The sequence below is a fragment of the Jatropha curcas genome, chromosome 11, assembly GCF_041381405.1.
Source record: "Jatropha curcas cultivar XTBG-Jc1 chromosome 11, XTBG_Jcur_1.0, whole genome shotgun sequence".
In the NCBI taxonomy this organism is placed as follows: domain Eukaryota; kingdom Viridiplantae; phylum Streptophyta; class Magnoliopsida; order Malpighiales; family Euphorbiaceae; genus Jatropha; species Jatropha curcas.
The window spans coordinates 3,666,957-3,689,876 of record NC_143161.1 but is presented as its reverse complement, the minus strand read 5'-3'; the positions used below and the strand labels follow the sequence as shown (position 1 = coordinate 3,689,876).

General features: G+C 32.0%; 2 protein-coding genes across 3 annotated transcripts; both read right to left on the bottom strand.

The window, feature by feature from the left end:
* Nucleotides 1-894: 894 nt before the first annotated feature.
* Nucleotides 895-2,880, bottom strand: LOC105634264 (Tetratricopeptide repeat (TPR)-like superfamily protein). Its single transcript, XM_012217102.4, has one exon. It carries the CDS (start codon nucleotides 2,796-2,798, stop codon nucleotides 993-995), a length of 1,806 nt encoding a protein of 601 aa, XP_012072492.1. The 5' UTR covers nucleotides 2,799-2,880; the 3' UTR covers nucleotides 895-992.
* Nucleotides 2,881-5,651: 2,771 nt separating this feature from the next.
* LOC149492382 (BAG family molecular chaperone regulator 3-like) lies at nucleotides 5,652-7,682 on the bottom strand. 2 transcript variants are annotated; one of them, XM_089716733.1, is made up of 4 exons: nucleotides 7,289-7,674; nucleotides 6,655-6,911; nucleotides 6,113-6,259; nucleotides 5,652-6,025 (listed from the first exon to the last, which is right to left on the bottom strand). In XM_089716733.1, the coding sequence occupies exons 1-4, from the start codon at nucleotides 7,527-7,529 to the stop codon at nucleotides 5,882-5,884; spliced, it is 789 nt and encodes a 262-aa protein (XP_089572859.1). In that variant the 5' UTR covers nucleotides 7,530-7,674; the 3' UTR covers nucleotides 5,652-5,881. The 2 variants fall into 2 exon arrangements, with proteins under 2 accessions (XP_089572859.1, XP_089572860.1); XM_089716734.1 differs by lacking the exon at nucleotides 6,113-6,259 and having other exon boundaries at nucleotides 7,289-7,682.
* Between the last annotated feature and the right edge of the window lie 15,238 nt (nucleotides 7,683-22,920).

Here is a 22,920-nt window from a genome sequence, read left to right as displayed (position 1 = left end):
GGAAATGTCTTTCTATTGTTTTTCTCTCTCTATTTTCTATAGATTTTAGTTTGAATGTTATTGCTGATAATGAGTTACTCTCCTTAGTACCTTCTACCCTTTTATTTATTTTTAATAAATTTAGTTTTGTTTTCTTACTTTTATTCGCTTTTAGTGAATTAAATATATATTTTCATAGTAAATTTATTTTTTTATTTTTTATTGTTGCTAGTTGGATTTTTTTTTTTTCGTCTCTTCTCCCATGAGCATTTAGAGTTTCATTCTTTATGAAAGTCTAATTTAAAGTATGGTATTTAATTTTATTTGATTAGAGAATTTAAATATTGATTTGTCCAACTATAACTATAACTATAACTATTGTGACTTGATATTCCATTGATGTTCTTGATGTATAAAATGGAAATGTTTTTAAAAAAGGAAAAAGAAGTATAATTTTAGACAAGTGAACATAAATTGAGTATATCTTTATGAGATTACTGGTAAAAAATAAAATAAATACATATTTGATTAGAGTTTTTGGCTTATAGAGTTTTTTTAATATACGCTATAATTAATTGGAAAAATAAAATTATACATTATAAAATAGTATAAATTTGTACAAACTTCATAATGTCATTGTTAGTGCTAGATATCAAAAATATATTTTTGTAAAAAGTACTATTGCTAGAGATGAAATTTAAAATTCATCAACTATTATATGTCTAATTAAAAAATTGAAAAACTAATCAAACCAAATTATTAAAATCCGTATTTTTTAGAATCAGTAATTTATGTACTCAATAATATGACCTTGTGTGCTCTCAAATATCAATGTTTTCCTCACACCCTTGTATTGGATAGAGGCAGCAGACTGGCATTCTTTAGTCTCTCGCTATAGAGTTCTTAAAAATATACTAAGCGAACGAAAATACTAAACTCAATGACACGCATAAGAAAAGCTTCTGAATTGTCTGAAAATTTATGCATCAGCCAGAAAAAGAACGAAAAAAGGTTTACCAATAATCCCTACAAGAACAAGAACCATCTCTGAAATGGTGAAACCGACTGCGATCCCTCACAATAATTTCTCTATTGAAAACCTTTGAAATGAGTTTGATTGCCAAATGACAATCTGCACATACTCTTAAATTCTTGACAACCCTAATTGGGGTTCCTGGAGGTGTATTAATAAGCATAAAAGCAACTGCAATCTTCTCACTATGATAAAACAAAGCATTTTCCTTTTCTTCCTCCTCTATGTCTGCAAGAACATTTGCCGTGTGAGGCACATAACCTTCCAATCTCAGCCTCTTTGAGATCTCTAATAACATTCCATATATTGCCTCGCTTTGAGGATGAGTTCTGTCACCCATAACAAATTCATGGACACGATTTCCCAGCTCGACAAGGCTATACCCTGGGGTTTTCCTTACGCCTTCACTAAGCATTGTCCTTCTCACACTATGCACATCTGACCAGCGTTGCTCAGATGCATAAAGGTTAGAAATTAGCACATAATCTCCACAATGCTTAGGCTCTAATTGTAATAGCTGGGATCTTGCAGTCTCTCCTAAAGCCAAATGCCCATGAATTGTGCATGCCCCTAGCAAGGTCCTCCAGACAACAGCATTAGGCTGCAATGGCATATTTTGAATATAGTTATATGCCTCTGTCACCAAACCTGCCCTACCTAGCAAATCAACCATACATCCATAATGTTCCATACTAGGCACAATGCCATATTCCTCTTTCATTCTTTTGAAGTAATCGAACCCCTCATTTACCATGCCACAATGACTACAAGCATATAACACACCAACAAAAGTGACCTCACTGGGCACAAATCCATTTTTCTCCATCTCCTTAAAGTGCCCAAGTGCTTCCATACCAAAACCATTAACAGCCAACCCGACAATCAAAGAAGTCCAAGAAACTACATTTCTTTCCCCCATCCCATCGAAAACCTTCTGTGCATTCATAATGCTTCCACACTTTGCATAAAGGTCCAAAAGGGCATTATTTGCATGCAAATTCTCAGTCAAACCAACTTTGACCATATAGGCATGAACCCTTCTACCCAAGGCCAAGGCACCAATCTCAGCACAAGCAGACAGCAAGCTAACAATAGTGAACCCATCAGGTTCAAGACCCTCCGAACCCATTTCCTCGTAAAGTTTTAAAGCCTCATTGGGTTTTCCATTGAGAGCAAAGCCATTAATCACAGTATTCCATGCCACAAGATCCCTCACAGGCATTAGTTCAAACAACTTGTGGGCACTATTGTATTGTCCACAAGCGGCATACATATGAGCGAGACTGTTTTGAACAAACACCAATGATTCAAACCCATTTCTTATAGTAATGGAATGTATCTTTTCACCAACCCTAGCATTCACCACCTTAGACACGGCCTTTAAAAGAAAAGGGTATGTATGTGTATCTGGTTCAATGGAATTCACATGCATATAACAATACAATGCAATGGCCGGTTTTGGATTTTCACTCTCAGCATAGCCTCTAATCATAGTATTCCAGGTAAAAATATTTGGGTTTTCAATTTGGGTAAAGATACTGGTAGCATAAGTCATGGGGGCTGAAAGAGAAACAATAGAGTATATGAGGTATTTGCCCATGTCTGGATTGCTGAGAGGTACACCATACCTGATTGAGAAGGCATGAATCTGTTTCAGTTTGAATTTGGAAGAAGCACAATTTTGCAGAAGGGCAATGCATTTTTTGACAATGAAAGGTATTGAGTTTTCTGGACAGGCTATGGCTGATTTTGGAGCTATGAAGTTGCTTCTGATATTTGAGTGCATGAGAACATCTGAGTGTGAGAGAATGAGAAAGTGTTATATATTACTGCCTAAAGTCCCAAAATTGTCCGGTCTCAGTTTCTCTTTTGAGTGTCCAAAAATAATAAGTCTGATTTATGTATATTTTTTTAAATGTTTTTTGTCACTCTCTTAATAATCTATGTGAATAATTACTATTAATTGAATTTGCTGGATAGGAAAAAAGTCTAAAGATAACTAATTTTGGAATTTTGATACGGTGCTATTTTAAAAGTTTTAAAAAATTTATTAATATACAATTTTCATATATATGGAAAATTAAAAAAATTATAATTAAACTAATTTAATTTACAATTTTTGAACTGTGTCAAAAAAAAAAAGATTATAATTTTAAGACGAGGAAGTATTATTAATGTGAGATGTGAGAGCACGTTTGCATTATTATTATTCTTATTTAACTTTTTGATACACATCAAATAGGGTATTTTGAAGAGAATTTTTTACACTTGTGAGATCAGTAATATGACTAGCAAGAGTTGAAGGGTACTTTGAAGTATCAATCTTCAATGGACGGAGGCAATTGCATATGCACATGATCAAATAAAACATGAACACATCATAATTTCAAAATTGACAATTTATTAACATTCATTATTTTATTTTGGCTTAATACTTGTTGAACTTTAGAATTTTATCTTTATAGCAATTTAAAGTTTTTTAAACTGCAATGCTTCTAAAGTTGTAATTTTATTATAAATAAGTATTTTCAAAGGCATAATAAATCTATAAAAATTGTTACTAAATATTACAATCATAAATTTTAAGGTGCAAAATTATTATTAAAAATATAAATTTAAGGATATAATAGATCCCTCTAAAATTTTAAGTGCAATAAGAATAAAATTCTAATGTTTAAGTTCACTTATGCATCAAGCTATCTATCTATATAGATATATATATATATATATATAATCCTAAAAAAAAAAACTTTAAATATTCATATTTTTCTTTTTTTTATAAATTTTTAGCTTTTTTTCTTTTTACCATTTTTTATTTATTTTTATAATTTGATTCGCCACTAAAATATTTTTTTAAATTTATTCATATTTATATTTAAAGAGTTGTATTGTATGTTTGTTTGAAAATTGAATTTAACAAATTTAATCATATTTTTCTATGTACCTTCTTATTTGAAAACTTTTGAATTTCTCCTTTTTTTTTTTTTTTTTATCTCTCTCTAACCATATGTCCACTATACATTGTTTGTATTTTTATTCTTTTTGTTTCTTTACTGCGAGATTAGGTGAATTTTTTTTTTTTTCCGCTTTTCTTCTTGGATTTTATTTTGTTGCTATTTTTCTTGGATTGAGTTTTTTAAATTTTTTTGCTATTTTGTTGCCTTCATACTCTTTGATTACCGGCCACTTTGACTATTTTGACTGCAATTTTCAATTATAGATTTGAGGCATTAAAAAAATATTGTTGGTAACTCCCTAAAATGCAGATTAAAATTGAGTTTGATTCTTATTAAATACAAAATTTTGCATTTTTTTATCACCTTTCTTGCCTTTCTATTTATTCATAACTATGAATTTAGAAAATAGTTAAGGAGTTAGAAAATATTAGCTTAAAAAATGTAAAACCATGGCTTTGACTTGTGAAATTATAACATTTAGTTATTTATGCTATTTAAAAGTTTATTCTACCATTTGCCTATTTTCTATGTTGCTGAGACAAAAGATTGGACAGAAAGGGATAAAAAAGTTAATTTTATATATCTATTTATTTCTGCTTGAATTTGGATTTATAATTAAAAACCACGAATACATATAGTGATATAAATACCAAGATTATTAGATAATTTATTTCTCAATTTGTTTCCAAACAAAATGAAAACAACTCGGATAAAAGAGGATAATTTGTTTGTAAACATGAATTCTTTAAGTATTCAAAATAATTTATTTAAAAATTACAGGTTTCACTTAGAGGATAATTTAATATAGATAAACATAACTCAGCTGGGCTTGTTACTATTTTATCTATTTGAAATTATTTCTCTATATATGTATAGATAATTTGACTTTTTTGTAATTGGTACATATGTTTTTTTTCTTTTATGTTTTCATTGGATTTTTTTAAGTTTAAAAATTAAATATTTTATCATTAAATTATACAAAATTTTGCTATATATTATTACATTGCAATTGTAGAGTTTTGTTTATATAGAATTATCTAGAATAAAAAATAGCGTTTAAAATTGTTCGAATTATAAACTCTAACTAAAAATTTGATAGGATTAATTGAAATTTACAATTATTTAAATAAATTAATAAAATTATAATTTATATATAACACGGTAATATAATAAAGTAACCCACAAAAAAAGAAATCAGTACATTTTATATATTATAAATATCAATCATTATAAATTATAAATTACAAATTGATAAATTAACCCGCATAAAATGCGGCATTCATATAATTTTATTTTCATTTGCATATCAGTTCAGGTATTAGAAATCCAGTTCACTTAAAAAAAAAAAAGTGTGAAATTAGAAATGGAATTGTGGAAATGGTTTTCATTCCCATTTTATGCTTTTTCTTCTTTTTTTTTTTTTCCTTCTTCCAAGAGAATATTATATACACGTAACCTTTAATAATTAATGGCGAAGTTACAATCATAAGAAAGGGCCTACACTTCTTGTCTTTAACCATTTGTCCCACACCTCTAATACCCGCCACACAAAGGGTCGGTGTACGAAATTTGCCCAAACTAACCAAATAAATAACCTCCTAACGTTGTTTTTCTGTTTACTTTCTCGATAGCTAATCGAATTGAAAGTATCAAAAAGGCACCAAGAGATCAAAACCTTCCTGTTTAACATAATAATCCACAATTTTCTAGGTAAGTATCATTAATTCAAAGTGGTTTGGACAAAACAACCAATGGCATTAAATTATAATCACCAACCCTTTATTGGCAAAGCTTGCAAGGGAACTGAAGAACTATAACTACAAGTGGAGTAGCTCACTTACATTTATGTGGAACTAGATAGATACATCACAAAAAGGTTACAAAAAAAAAAAAAAAGGTAAGTGCAGGAAAATCAGTCAAAAAGTTCCCATTGAGCCAAAGCTGGAGGAGAAGAATCAAAAGTCTCCCATTTGGTTGTGACAATAACAGGCTTTATTTTTGCATTCGATATCTTCATCACATCAAGAGTTTCCACACACTTCTGCACTCTCTTACTCTGCATGAAGCAAATTACTAAAATGTTATTCAAATATAGCATGAATAAGATCTCTCTAAACGGTAAAAAAAGAGAATGCAAATAGACCTCCAAGTTTTTTAGAGAAGAAGCATCTCCTTCTGCAGAAATGCCATCTAGCTTAATTGCTTGTCTCATTAGCATCTCAATTAATGTTGTGATTTGAACTTCTGGCACCTTAATTCCATCTGAGATAGATTTTTCAATTGCAGAAACCTATACATGGACAAAATTAATTCTCTAATTCATGATATAGAGGAAAACTAAGCTTGATTTAACTAATTATCATGGAACTGCATGCACTTTCTTTTCTTTTTTTTTTTTTTTTCCCCCAAATTGCAGCCGGTGGGGTACAGTTAGGCGCGAAGGCAACGGACCCAAATTATAGTACTTTGATTGTTCAATTTTTACACTTGATGGTGACACAGAAACCTTTTGTATGCCTCATTGCTTCTAAAAAGACAGCTATTTGATCATGACATATTGACGAACACCTACTCCCAGTGTTGACCGAACACTAACAATACTAACAATATTAGAATTGCTGTTAAATGGTGTAATAATCCAGAAATAACAATTAAATAGGAAAAGGACGAGATGTTGATGCTTACCTGTTCTGCAAGCTTATCAACCTCGATGGATACGCTAGAGATGGCGCGATAAGCGCTCTGGATCCTGGCATTTTTACGCATCTGAATGTATCTCCTCTCGATGCTTGCTGGATCCTGGATTAGTATGACTTTTGATCGATCTTTGACTCCACAAGTGTCCAGGTACTGTCCATTTTCTCGTTCTTTTCCCCTGAAAACTAGCCTCTGTTCACTTGGCTGTAAGCCTGTCTCCGCCATCAGAAGCTTCTTCAACTCGCCTATCAGTCAACCACACATCCAAATTACCTTTTTACCCCTCAAATTATTTTTACAGTACGAATATAGAGAAAGAACGTGGCATGCTTATACTTATATATGTACACACACACACACACACACACACACACACACACATATATATATATATATAGTTGCATAACCAATATACAGTACATTCACTGTGTAAAACCACCGGCAATCCGACAATCAACACACATTTTCATTAATCATTGCTCATTTTCTCAGCCGAAACAGCTAAGCAAAAAGACATGCACTACCGCCGCGGCCACCGACACACATAAAAAACTTTAAACAACAAGCATCGAGAAAACTTGGATCCAGCTAGTTAGTTTATACATTTGTATGTATATCTTACCAAAAGTTGCTTGAGAATTCACAGAGATCTCATATCGGAGAGCACCATAGGGGATTCGGAGACGTAAAATGGCTGGAGGAATATCGTTCTTTCCGTTTCTTTTCTGAACCAGCATTCCTCCTGGTCTCATCTCCCACTCTGCCTTTTCATCTCTTAATGGACCAGACGAGGACGACGTCGTTGTAGTTGTCGTCGAGCTATCACTCATTCTACCATACACATTGGAGCTTCTCTTCATCATTTTCCCGGGAAAATAATGAACGAAAAGTTTAAGGACCAATACCCATTTAATTTCTCCGGAAAATTAGAGAAAATATCTTTGGTTCTTAGTTGCCGACATTTACAGGGATACAGAGTGTAATGCTGGAAGCGGTAGCGTGGTGGGGGTTTTAATACGATTTTTTGGGAAAAAAAATTGTTTTAGGAGTTTTGCTTGACACACAAGAGAAAAATGACGGGAAGGTGATTGAACCAATGAGAATAGCTCCACGTGTAAGGTGAACGTCAAATTGTTTGCAGTGACAGCTAAGCAGAGAGTTGCCGACAGTTTAAGAAAGCAAGCATCCAACAGCAGCAAAAAATTTTTGGGGTGTCTGCTATTTTTGTGTGTGGAAAATTCTTACCTAAAGACGAATTTTTGTTTTTCAAAATTTTGAGTAATACTTTCCTGGTCAATCCACATTTTTTAAAAGAGTGAAATATTCTAAGCTGAATATATAAATTTATTTTTAAATTTATTTTTTTTAAAAAAAAGTCACTTGAATATAAAAATTATTATTTTACAAGTGATGCTGACCACCGATCAAATCAATATTTTATATATAAAATTTAAAAAATTCTAAAATCTATAGTTGCTAATGAAAAAAATGTACAATATTATCAAAATTCGTAATTTTATAAATATAATATCTCAAAATTGATAATCACAGTGTTAAAGTAATAAAATTCAGGTAAAGTTATGCATTTAACCAATATTTTATAAATATTGATGAATTTACTGTATGCATATATTTATTGTTTTGAGTATCGGGAAAGAAAAATTCGAACCTTGAATTATTATCAGACTATATATACATTTACCACTGGCTAACTCTTGATATGCATGTACACATATATTTATTATCGTTGATAGAAATTGACAAATTTACTATTTTACTGTCAAAAAAAGAAATTGACAAATTTACTATACATATATATTTATTGTTGTTCATCATTAGTAATCACTGTTATTAATAGTTATTGGTAACAAAACATTGCCGACCACCACCACTGATTATGAACTATTATCATAATTCATCATTTTTATTTTTTAATTCAATAAATTATTCTTAAAATACAAAATTTATATAATTCTAGATATTTTTATAATTCAATAAAATAAAATAGTAGTAACATTCTTTTTACTCATTAAATTTTTTAAAAATTTTGTGATAGGTAATTATCCAATTTAAAACTTTTCACTCTTCATATAAGTGAGAAAACTACCTATACCTGAATACTTCACCAGGTTGGCTTGAAAATATTTTTTTGAAGTAAATTGTTTTCAAGAAACAAACAAAGTCTAAACGAATTTATTTATTTTTAATATTGTTCTCTAATAAAAGCATTCATATCTGTTTTTTACTGCATACGTTATCGAGCTAACGTGGTTTATGTGGTTGGTTTGATAGTTTAGTCCAAGGTTGTAAATAGTTTCTCTGCATCCTTTTCGCTGTTAAAAAACTGAAGTTATATGGGACCCAGAAAGCAATGTGCTAGGATTAATCTTAGCCATTGGATGTCTACTTAAGTTTGGTGATTGATCGAATGTGTGGCGAGAGTTGAAGATTAATATTTTTGTGTTCGTTGCTTAAGTTAGTTAACTACAAACTTTTTAAGGGATAATTAAGTATTAACAATTTGCTTAGCTCAGCCAGACAGATGCTTTACCAACTGAGTGGTTAATGTGGAAAAATCACTAGAGATTAAAGCCTCCCTTTGTTTTTGTAAAATAACTTACAGGAAAATAACTTGTTGAAAAAAATATTTTTATGGAAAATATTTAAAAAATATTTGCCAAATAACTTATTTTCCGTTGTTTAGTTGTAATATTGAAAATTAGTTAAAAATATTAAAGTCTTTATCTCATAAAACCATAAAAATATTAATAATAATAGAAATTTTATATTTAAAAATTTTTATTGTTAAATATGAAAAAAATGAAAAAATTATAAATTATGAAAATCGCCGGTGGCTAGTTGTCACGACCCGTTTCCATGGGCCGGACCGGCACTAGGGCCCAGGTAAGCTTAAGGCTCCCGAGGCCCGTAGTAAGCCTGAAACACTAAAATTTGCTATCTCAATATAAATTTCAAATATTCGGCCCATATTACTAAAAAAAACAAACCTCAAGATTTTATTACATCTCGGCCCAAATTTATCTTTTACAAAATTCCACAGTTCAGGCCCAATTTACAATACATCACGTTTCTAATATGGGCTCACAAAATCATCTCGTCTATGATAATACACGACTAAATGTAAGTAAATTCTACAACTGCAGAGTCACTAATTGTTTGATATACATAGCCTTTTATACATACAGTTACATAGTAAAATAATTAAATGAATAATAAAGATAGTAAATAATCAGAGCACTATATTTATTATATACCAAATTATAGAACTAATCTAAATAAACTTATTAATTATGTTGTTAAATAAAAATTTAGTCTAATTTTTATCAAAATTTCGACAGCACCTCCCCTAAAAATTGAACTATCTACCTGCTCACATATCACAATATCATTATATCTTTATCAATCAATGCACACAGCCCATCCGTCGGGCAATCAATCAATTTAAAATCCCATCCTCCTTCCATAACAACAATATCATTAAGTTAATTTCAATTACTTTCACTTGATAGTTTCGTAGTGTCTAACTATTATAGTACTCTTTATCAATCTTTCATTTCTTCATTCTTGCTTAAAGATAATAGCCACATATTTATACCTTTGTTAAATTTTATATTAGCCAATACGAACAAATGCTTTTATTAAATTAAAATCTAAAGAATACATATACTAAGAGATTTAACTTACAGCTTAAAATATATCGATTAACTATTCCTAGCGAGAATTAAACCTACTATTTCAAATGTTTCAGTTTATCTTTCGCGTTTGGATTCATAATAATCATTCTGAATGTTTCGCATTCATGAGTTCAGAATTAAATGTATTTACCTATCAAGGTTCTCTAACAAGAATCATAATAATTTTAACTAGGCCTATTCGATCACTCCTATTTTCAACATAAAATTAAAACCCCTCTTATCCCAATTCATGTCAATTTTCATGCTTAGAAAACATTAAAAATCCATATAAAGCTATAAAATTCAAACAAGAAAATAATCACAAATAAATTCAGACCCAGATCAAATTGACTTAAGCCATTTTCTAATAGAATTAAGCATTACTTCAGCTTTGATTACTAAAGATTACTATTAACTAATATATTGAAGCTTAATAACTAACAGATCCACAAGGAGATAGATTCCTATCTTAAACATTACTTTTGTATAACTAATTCATTCTTAGGTATTATTCATGTAATTATGTAGCTAATATCCTTAATTAACAAATTTTCTGCAGTCTTATACTTTCTAAGCCTAATTATAAATTCAAGTCAAACAATAGTTTGAATATCAATCAATGTCAGATTACAAATCTAACATTATAGTCATACTCTACTGGTTGAGTGCAAAATTCTGCCTATTTAGCACTTTCCGGTTACCGGAAACATCAACCGTCGCCACAAGCCACGGTGGCCCGACGGCCAGCAGGCCTGAGATCAAATAACAGTATACTGAAAATAAAGAATGCTTCCTGTAAGTTCGATTTTGAGATCAATATCTACAAAATATGGCAATTAATTACTAAAACCCCAAATTTTATCAATTGACAAAACCTAAATCTTCAATCATCTCAAGTGGCTCATTCAAATTCAATTTGTCCATTAATTATTTATCTAAAGATAACGAGAAGGCATTTTGGGACTCACCTTGCTAACGTGGATCGCCGAAAAACGATGAGGTCGCTGGAAATCGAGCAGGAGACGCGATCTGGCGGTGGAGCAGAACTGCGACTTCTGCCATCGTTGCGCTCGCCAGAGAGGAGGAGAAGGAGGCTTGAGCATCTGCGGCGGTGACGCGACGGCGAGGTGGCGCTGGTTCTGGTGGTCGGACAGAAACGAGAGGAGGAGAGGCAGTGAGGTCGTTGCGCCGCAGAAAAACGGGAAGAGGAGAGGCAGTGAGGTCGCTGCCGTTCGATGGTGGCACGATGGAGGTTCGGTCGGCTCAGGTGGCCGGAAACGGAGGAGGAAAGGGGGAGAGGAGGTCGCGCGCTTCGTGCTAGCGCAAGGAAGAAGAAGGGAAAAAGAAAAGTAAAAGAAAAAGAAAAAGAAAAAGAAAAAAAGAAAAAAGAAAAAAAATCTTAGGGCTTCTAGACCATTCCGGTTCGATTCGAACCGGTTTGGTCTAATTTAATGATTCGGCTCGATTTTTGCTCGATTTTCAAGTTTTTCAATTGGTTTTTGAATTATTCTTGTGGTTTTCGATTTTTGGGCTTGGGCCCAATTTGAAAATTTGGGCTCGAATTGAGCCTGTTTTACATTTACAGCCCACACGGCCAAAATTTGCGATTTTTGATTTAAAAAAAATTCGAAGGTTTTGAAAATAAAAATTCGGGGTATTACAATCTCCCCTCCTTAAGACAATTCGTCCTCGAATTGAAATCTAACAGGGGGTAATAAGAACAGAAGAATAGGTGATTCTAAAGTCAGAAGTGATATTCCAAATACTAAAAAGTCTGCTCAAAAGCGAATAAGATAGACCGAGTAAAGGGAATAGTTAGGGCGTTCTGATAGTACTTCTACCGTCAATCATCCTACTTAGTGCCACCTGACTGAAACTTATAAGAAACTCGCGTTTATTGCCTTAATCTCCAATTACTATCTTTAGACAGCTACTGAAATCTTTAGGAAATCTTTCTTTGAATAATATTTTATCTTAAAACTGGTTTAGCAATAAGTTGCACATTTATAGGTGTATATGTATATATATATATATATTCAAGATTATATGATTCATTTGAAAATTTAAACATTCCTTCATGAAAACCAAGCATATAATTTTACAAAAAGCGATTAATTGAAATTTGATTTTTTTTATAGTGATAAGAATTATCTCATTTCATTTACATATAGACTTACTAAAACTCTTATTGATTAAAAATTCAAAAACTTATTACTTTAATTCAAAACTTTAAGAAAAATCGTCTGCGACTTCCGTTGTCTATTATATCATAGGGCACTTCGAAATAACTGTCTTTGTTTCTCATCTATACAAATTCGATTGTCCCTATAATATCTTTACCATAGACTAGTTCATATGTTATATAGCTCCTAGATCACGACAGCCCTTAGCTATCTCATTCCTACAAAAATTTTCTTAAGTCCTGACCTAATGCTATCTTAACACCCAAATATCACATCAAATCAATCTCATTAGCATCTTATCGCCTAATGCATATATACTAACAACTTCTCTCTCTCATGGACTAGAATTTTCTAAACTATAGTCTTAAACATTTATTTAAAAGTCTTAATTAGCCATACATCTACCTATCACTAACTTGAGTCGACTTTATATTTAACTTTCCTATCTCATTTGTCCTTAATCAATCAATATTCTCTTATTCAAGTTGAGTAAGATATTTATAAATTACTCTAATTTGTCTACCACTTGCTCCTAACATATATTACACTTTGTTATATATACCATTTCTATATCCTTAAACCATTCAAGTCCATTCCTAATGTTATTCTTTCCATTTATTTTGCAACCTAGCTTCTAAACTAAAGTTGTCTCCTCAAACTTTTCCAACGTTTGTGTCCTTAATTCAACTACTAATTACCACCATTTCTTATTACTACCTTTTATCTTGTTCTTCTCAAAACATTCTTTTTAAGTTCTAACCACACTCATGATCGACTCACCTTGTTATTTCACCTAACTGGCCCTGTGATAAAAATAGACAACTTACGAAAATAACTTTTTACATAATTAATCAATTTCAGATTATTTGTCATAACATAATTTAAATTCAAATCAAAATGGGGTTTTAAATATCAAATATCAAATATCAAGTAAGTAAAACGGTTAAAAAGAAATTTTTTTTTTTTTTTTTTGAATAAATTCTAAAGAAAGTCAGTAGCTGAGCTGAATGCTAAAATACCGATTCCTAACCACCCAAAGTTCATCAATCCACCATACAAATGAAAACCTATTTATTCTCTACACTAACCTATTCACTGATAGGAATAGAGCTCACATGAAAAGTAGTGCACTGGGTGATCAGGCCAATCCACTACCATCCAGGTATTACTCTATTCCCTAACCTAAAGATTGATATTAGCTCAGGCCCCTGTAAGTATTGTGATAGACTTATCCTATTGTTCCCAACTTTCACTTCGAACCTCTATAGTCTAACAATCTACATAATAAGTGTGATATTTTCCCACCTCATAGGGTCTAGTGCGTCCACCATCCCTAGGGAGGAAAATCACAAAGTTTCCTTCCTTATGTTGGTTACGGCCGATCCCAACATAAAGAAATTTCCTATGCTCCGCAGTTGTGTCCTAAAATTTCTAACCTAAGCTCTGATACCAACTTTGTCACGACCCGTTTCCATGGGCCGGACCGGCACTAGGGCCCAGGTAAGCTTAAGGCTCCCGAGGCCCGTAGTAAGCCTGAAACACTAAAATTTGCTATCTCAATATAAATTTCAAATATTCGGCCCATATTACTAAAAAAAACAAACCTCAAGATTTTATTACATCTCGGCCCAAATTTATCTTTTACAAAATTCCACAGTTCAGGCCCAATTTACAATACATCACGTTTCTAATATGGGCTCACAAAATCATCTCGTCTATGATAATACACGACTAAATGTAAGTAAATTCTACAACTGCAGAGTCACTAATTGTTTGATATACATAGCCTTTTATACATACAGTTACATAGTAAAATAATTAAATGAATAATAAAGATAGTAAATAATCAGAGCACTATATTTATTATATACCAAATTATAGAACTAATCTAAATAAACTTATTAATTATGTTGTTAAATAAAAATTTAGTCTAATTTTTATCAAAATTTCGACAGCACCTCCCCTAAAAATTGAACTATCTACCTGCTCACATATCACAATATCATTATATCTTTATCAATCAATGCACACAGCCCATCCGTCGGGCAATCAATCAATTTAAAATCCCATCCTCCTTCCATAACAACAATATCATTAAGTTAATTTCAATTACTTTCACTTGATAGTTTCGTAGTGTCTAACTATTATAGTACTCTTTATCAATCTTTCATTTCTTCATTCTTGCTTAAAGATAATAGCCACATATTTATACCTTTGTTAAATTTTATATTAGCCAATACGAACAAATGCTTTTATTAAATTAAAATCTAAAGAATACATATACTAAGAGATTTAACTTACAGCTTAAAATATATCGATTAACTATTCCTAGCGAGAATTAAACCTACTATTTCAAATGTTTCAGTTTATCTTTCGCGTTTGGATTCATAATAATCATTCTGAATGTTTCGCATTCATGAGTTCAGAATTAAATGTATTTACCTATCAAGGTTCTCTAACAAGAATCATAATAATTTTAACTAGGCCTATTCGATCACTCCTATTTTCAACATAAAATTAAAACCCCTCTTATCCCAATTCATGTCAATTTTCATGCTTAGAAAACATTAAAAATCCATATAAAGCTATAAAATTCAAACAAGAAAATAATCACAAATAAATTCAGACCCAGATCAAATTGACTTAAGCCATTTTCTAATAGAATTAAGCATTACTTCAGCTTTGATTACTAAAGATTACTATTAACTAATATATTGAAGCTTAATAACTAACAGATCCACAAGGAGATAGATTCCTATCTTAAACATTACTTTTGTATAACTAATTCATTCTTAGGTATTATTCATGTAATTATGTAGCTAATATCCTTAATTAACAAATTTTCTGCAGTCTTATACTTTCTAAGCCTAATTATAAATTCAAGTCAAACAATAGTTTGAATATCAATCAATGTCAGATTACAAATCTAACATTATAGTCATACTCTACTGGTTGAGTGCAAAATTCTGCCTATTTAGCACTTTCCGGTTACCGGAAACATCAACCGTCGCCACAAGCCACGGTGGCCCGACGGCCAGCAGGCCTGAGATCAAATAACAGTATACTGAAAATAAAGAATGCTTCCTGTAAGTTCGATTTTGAGATCAATATCTACAAAATATGGCAATTAATTACTAAAACCCCAAATTTTATCAATTGACAAAACCTAAATCTTCAATCATCTCAAGTGGCTCATTCAAATTCAATTTGTCCATTAATTATTTATCTAAAGATAACGAGAAGGCATTTTGGGACTCACCTTGCTAACGTGGATCGCCGAAAAACGATGAGGTCGCTGGAAATCGAGCAGGAGACGCGATCTGGCGGTGGAGCAGAACTGCGACTTCTGCCATCGTTGCGCTCGCCAGAGAGGAGGAGAAGGAGGCTTGAGCATCTGCGGCGGTGACGCGACGGCGAGGTGGCGCTGGTTCTGGTGGTCGGACAGAAACGAGAGGAGGAGAGGCAGTGAGGTCGTTGCGCCGCAGAAAAACGGGAAGAGGAGAGGCAGTGAGGTCGCTGCCGTTCGATGGTGGCACGATGGAGGTTCGGTCGGCTCAGGTGGCCGGAAACGGAGGAGGAAAGGGGGAGAGGAGGTCGCGCGCTTCGTGCTAGCGCAAGGAAGAAGAAGGGAAAAAGAAAAGTAAAAGAAAAAGAAAAAGAAAAAGAAAAAAAGAAAAAAGAAAAAAAATCTTAGGGCTTCTAGACCATTCCGGTTCGATTCGAACCGGTTTGGTCTAATTTAATGATTCGGCTCGATTTTTGCTCGATTTTCAAGTTTTTCAATTGGTTTTTGAATTATTCTTGTGGTTTTCGATTTTTGGGCTTGGGCCCAATTTGAAAATTTGGGCTCGAATTGAGCCTGTTTTACATTTACAGCCCACACGGCCAAAATTTGCGATTTTTGATTTAAAAAAAATTCGAAGGTTTTGAAAATAAAAATTCGGGGTATTACAATCTCCCCTCCTTAAGACAATTCGTCCTCGAATTGAAATCTAACAGGGGGTAATAAGAACAGAAGAATAGGTGATTCTAAAGTCAGAAGTGATATTCCAAATACTAAAAAGTCTGCTCAAAAGCGAATAAGATAGACCGAGTAAAGGGAATAGTTAGGGCGTTCTGATAGTACTTCTACCGTCAATCATCCTACTTAGTGCCACCTGACTGAAACTTATAAGAAACTCGCGTTTATTGCCTTAATCTCCAATTACTATCTTTAGACAGCTACTGAAATCTTTAGGAAATCTTTCTTTGAATAATATTTTATCTTAAAACTGGTTTAGCAATAAGTTGCACATTTATAGGTGTATATGTATATATATATATATATTCAAGATTATATGATTCATTTGAAAATTTAAACATTCCTTCATGAAAACCAAGCATATAATTTTACAAAAAGCGATTAATTGAAATTTGATTTTTTTTATAGTGATAAGAATTATCTCATTTCATTTACATATAGACTTACTAAAACTCTTATTGATTAAAAATTCAAAAACTTATTACTTTAATTCAAAACTTTAAGAAAAATCGTCTGCGACTTCCGTTGTCTATTATATCATAGGGCACTTCGAAATAACTGTCTTTGTTTCTCATCTATACAAATTCGATTGTCCCTATAATATCTTTACCATAGACTAGTTCATATGTTATATAGCTCCTAGATCACGACAGCCCTTAGCTATCTCATTCCTACAAAAATTTTCTTAAGTCCTGACCTAATGCTATCTTAACACCCAAATATCACATCAAATCAATCTCATTAGCATCTTATCGCCTAATGCATATATACTAACAACTTCTCTCTCTCATGGACTAGAATTTTCTAAACTATAGTCTTAAACATTTATTTAAAAGTCTTAATTAGCCATACATCTACCTATCACTAACTTGAGTCGACTTTATATTTAACTTTCCTATCTCATTTGTCCTTAATCAATCAATATTCTCTTATTCAAGTTGAGTAAGATATTTATAAATTACTCTAATTTGTCTACCACTTGCTCCTAACATATATTACACTTTGTTATATATACCATTTCTATATCCTTAAACCATTCAAGTCCATTCCTAATGTTATTCTTTCCATTTATTTTGCAACCTAGCTTCTAAACTAAAGTTGTCTCCTCAAACTTTTCCAACGTTTGTGTCCTTAATTCAACTACTAATTACCACCATTTCTTATTACTACCTTTTATCTTGTTCTTCTCAAAACATTCTTTTTAAGTTCTAACCACACTCATGATCGACTCACCTTGTTATTTCACCTAACTGGCCCTGTGATAAAAATAGACAACTTACGAAAATAACTTTTTACATAATTAATCAATTTCAGATTATTTGTCATAACATAATTTAAATTCAAATCAAAATGGGGTTTTAAATATCAAATATCAAATATCAAGTAAGTAAAACGGTTAAAAAGAAATTTTTTTTTTTTTTTTTTGAATAAATTCTAAAGAAAGTCAGTAGCTGAGCTGAATGCTAAAATACCGATTCCTAACCACCCAAAGTTCATCAATCCACCATACAAATGAAAACCTATTTATTCTCTACACTAACCTATTCACTGATAGGAATAGAGCTCACATGAAAAGTAGTGCACTGGGTGATCAGGCCAATCCACTACCATCCAGGTATTACTCTATTCCCTAACCTAAAGATTGATATTAGCTCAGGCCCCTGTAAGTATTGTGATAGACTTATCCTATTGTTCCCAACTTTCACTTCGAACCTCTATAGTCTAACAATCTACATAATAAGTGTGATATTTTCCCACCTCATAGGGTCTAGTGCGTCCACCATCCCTAGGGAGGAAAATCACAAAGTTTCCTTCCTTATGTTGGTTACGGCCGATCCCAACATAAAGAAATTTCCTATGCTCCGCAGTTGTGTCCTAAAATTTCTAACCTAAGCTCTGATACCAACTTTGTCACGACCCGTTTCCATGGGCCGGACCGGCACTAGGGCCCAGGTAAGCTTAAGGCTCCCGAGGCCCGTAGTAAGCCTGAAACACTAAAATTTGCTATCTCAATATAAATTTCAAATATTCGGCCCATATTACTAAAAAAAACAAACCTCAAGATTTTATTACATCTCGGCCCAAATTTATCTTTTACAAAATTCCACAGTTCAGGCCCAATTTACAATACATCACGTTTCTAATATGGGCTCACAAAATCATCTCGTCTATGATAATACACGACTAAATGTAAGTAAATTCTACAACTGCAGAGTCACTAATTGTTTGATATACATAGCCTTTTATACATACAGTTACATAGTAAAATAATTAAATGAATAATAAAGATAGTAAATAATCAGAGCACTATATTTATTATATACCAAATTATAGAACTAATCTAAATAAACTTATTAATTATGTTGTTAAATAAAAATTTAGTCTAATTTTTATCAAAATTTCGACAGCACCTCCCCTAAAAATTGAACTATCTACCTGCTCACATATCACAATATCATTATATCTTTATCAATCAATGCACACAGCCCATCCGTCGGGCAATCAATCAATTTAAAATCCCATCCTCCTTCCATAACAACAATATCATTAAGTTAATTTCAATTACTTTCACTTGATAGTTTCGTAGTGTCTAACTATTATAGTACTCTTTATCAATCTTTCATTTCTTCATTCTTGCTTAAAGATAATAGCCACATATTTATACCTTTGTTAAATTTTATATTAGCCAATACGAACAAATGCTTTTATTAAATTAAAATCTAAAGAATACATATACTAAGAGATTTAACTTACAGCTTAAAATATATCGATTAACTATTCCTAGCGAGAATTAAACCTACTATTTCAAATGTTTCAGTTTATCTTTCGCGTTTGGATTCATAATAATCATTCTGAATGTTTCGCATTCATGAGTTCAGAATTAAATGTATTTACCTATCAAGGTTCTCTAACAAGAATCATAATAATTTTAACTAGGCCTATTCGATCACTCCTATTTTCAACATAAAATTAAAACCCCTCTTATCCCAATTCATGTCAATTTTCATGCTTAGAAAACATTAAAAATCCATATAAAGCTATAAAATTCAAACAAGAAAATAATCACAAATAAATTCAGACCCAGATCAAATTGACTTAAGCCATTTTCTAATAGAATTAAGCATTACTTCAGCTTTGATTACTAAAGATTACTATTAACTAATATATTGAAGCTTAATAACTAACAGATCCACAAGGAGATAGATTCCTATCTTAAACATTACTTTTGTATAACTAATTCATTCTTAGGTATTATTCATGTAATTATGTAGCTAATATCCTTAATTAACAAATTTTCTGCAGTCTTATACTTTCTAAGCCTAATTATAAATTCAAGTCAAACAATAGTTTGAATATCAATCAATGTCAGATTACAAATCTAACATTATAGTCATACTCTACTGGTTGAGTGCAAAATTCTGCCTATTTAGCACTTTCCGGTTACCGGAAACATCAACCGTCGCCACAAGCCACGGTGGCCCGACGGCCAGCAGGCCTGAGATCAAATAACAGTATACTGAAAATAAAGAATGCTTCCTGTAAGTTCGATTTTGAGATCAATATCTACAAAATATGGCAATTAATTACTAAAACCCCAAATTTTATCAATTGACAAAACCTAAATCTTCAATCATCTCAAGTGGCTCATTCAAATTCAATTTGTCCATTAATTATTTATCTAAAGATAACGAGAAGGCATTTTGGGACTCACCTTGCTAACGTGGATCGCCGAAAAACGATGAGGTCGCTGGAAATCGAGCAGGAGACGCGATCTGGCGGTGGAGCAGAACTGCGACTTCTGCCATCGTTGCGCTCGCCAGAGAGGAGGAGAAGGAGGCTTGAGCATCTGCGGCGGTGACGCGACGGCGAGGTGGCGCTGGTTCTGGTGGTCGGACAGAAACGAGAGGAGGAGAGGCAGTGAGGTCGTTGCGCCGCAGAAAAACGGGAAGAGGAGAGGCAGTGAGGTCGCTGCCGTTCGATGGTGGCACGATGGAGGTTCGGTCGGCTCAGGTGGCCGGAAACGGAGGAGGAAAGGGGGAGAGGAGGTCGCGCGCTTCGTGCTAGCGCAAGGAAGAAGAAGGGAAAAAGAAAAGTAAAAGAAAAAGAAAAAGAAAAAGAAAAAAAGAAAAAAGAAAAAAAATCTTGGGGCTTCTAGACCATTCCGGTTCGATTCGAATCGGTTTGGTCTAATTTAATGATTCGGTTCGATTTTTGCTCGATTTTCAAGTTTTTCAATTGGTTTTTGAATTATTCTTGTGGTTTTCGATTTTTGGGCTTGGGCCCAATTTGAAAATTTGGGCTCGAATTGAGCCTGTTTTACATTTACAGCCCACACGGCCAAAATTTGCGATTTTTGATTTAAAAAAAATTCGAAGGTTTTGAAAATAAAAATTCGGGGTATTACACTAGTGGTGGTGGTCGGTGGTAACGGTGACTGGTGCCAGTAATCATGATGATTAATAAATTAAAAAATAAGGATTTATAAGGTTTGCCAATGTCTATAAAATATTTTACTTTCTTGAAAATGAAAAGTTATTTTCTTTAAAAATGATTTGATTTTCCTTTAACCAAGAAAAATATTTTCCGTCGATTTATTTTTCTGAACGCCCCAAACAATAGAAAATTGTGAAAAATATTTTTCTGCAAGTTATTTACGGAAACAAACGAAGCCTATAAAATATTTGATTAAGAGCTTTTAAAAATTTTCGCGAGAAAGATAGCTCTCATTCCATGGAACGGACACGTGCAAGGTTAGAGCTTTTTAAATCTTGAATCACTAATATTGAAACTCGTAAGAGTTTTACTTGAAAACTACTCCTGATTCAAGCGTGGTGATATATATATGAAATATATGTTGAAATGATATATTGTTGATTCATTAAGTGTTAAACAAGTCGAAATAATATTATAAACTACACAATAAAAATATTGTCACTTAATTGATCAATTTGATGAAAATTTTTTATGGTCAAAGTATTTAAACTCGAAACTTCACACGTTTTCATAACTCGAAACCTTTTATTCAACTGCATTTGCGTAATGCATGAAAATTCAGTTTCTTTGGACATATTACTAAGGATTTTTTTAGTAATTTGATGCAAAATTTAGAATGTACGCAAAGTAATGTTTGTTTCATAGAACATGTCATTAAAAATTTAAAATAGCAACGGTCAATAAAAGGGAAAGTTTTATGTTAATGGGAGTAATTGCCGATTAGGCATACTGGTGGCAGGTAACAACTACCTATGTATGTGTCGTATTATATAGAAGAACAAACTAGCTAGAAATTGCGAGTTTGAGAGAGCTAATCATCATTAAGCCATTAACCAAAAATTGAATGAATTTAGAAATAGAGTTATGACTATCTATTATAAGATAATATAATCATTTTAATTAAATCAATTTTATTGAAAAGACTCGAATTAAAAATAAACGAAAATAATATTATTGACTATATAAGAAATGTATTCCTTTTTTTTACTTATCAAAATAAAAATTAAAAACTCTTATAGAAAAAAGATCAATTAAATCACATGTAATGATAACCTGGACTCGATAATAACAGGCACAGATTACATCATGATTATTTATATGAAGTGGGACTTACAAGTCCACGTGGCTTGCAATGATACAATGATCTAGCCAGGATGGATTTCCAATTTCCACGTCGGCAACAAGTAACGCACCAAACAAGCATTATAATGGGGCCGTCTCATATAATGCCCTGATCACATGATTTAAAGCCCATATTAGTGTTGTCCATTTTAGGGCCCATTGTTATCATTGATCAGATATGATCATGGCCCACTTACTCTATCACCGATAAAGTGTGTGGAGATGCTATTTTTATGTTCTGCTGTGCTGTCTTCAATATTTCCCTTGTAAGGAGAAACATGAATGAAAAGCATGTCCTGCCCTCCTCACCAGTCACCGAGACATTTTTTTTTCCTTTAAAAGAAACTGAAGGAATTATATTTACGTAGAATTATATTTAAAATTATACAATTTAAAATAAATCACATTTAAAATTTTTTCATTTATATTTACACACGATTTAACTTTTCAATGCGTTACACAGTATTCCATAAATAAAATTTCATACAATGATAATGTTAATGAAAATATACATGTCTATATACTTCATAGTCAAAATAAAGTTCACAGCTAATGCTTTTATTAATACAAAATGCTTACAATATGTTAATATTTTCTCGTAAAAAACAATCAAATTGAGTTTTTTTGATTAAATTATAATAATTATAGGGAGTATTTGAAAATTTTAGTAATTTTCTAAAATTAATTAATTTACTGGGCCGACATAGAGAGAATTTTATGATTGCTAATTGGGCTTAAA

Coding starts and splice junctions, on each gene's coding strand:
- LOC105634264 (XM_012217102.4), bottom strand. CDS start 2,798: ATGCACTCAAATATCAGAAGCAACTTCATAGCTCCAAAATCAGCCATA.
- LOC149492382 (XM_089716733.1), bottom strand. CDS start 7,529: ATGATGAAGAGAAGCTCCAATGTGTATGGTAGAATGAGTGATAGCTCG. Junction 6,912..7,288: donor GAATTCTCAAGCAACTTTTG/GTAAGATATACA, acceptor GTTGACTGATAG/GCGAGTTGAAGAAGCTTCTG. Junction 6,260..6,654: donor TTGATAAGCTTGCAGAACAG/GTAAGCATCAAC, acceptor GTCCATGTATAG/GTTTCTGCAATTGAAAAATC.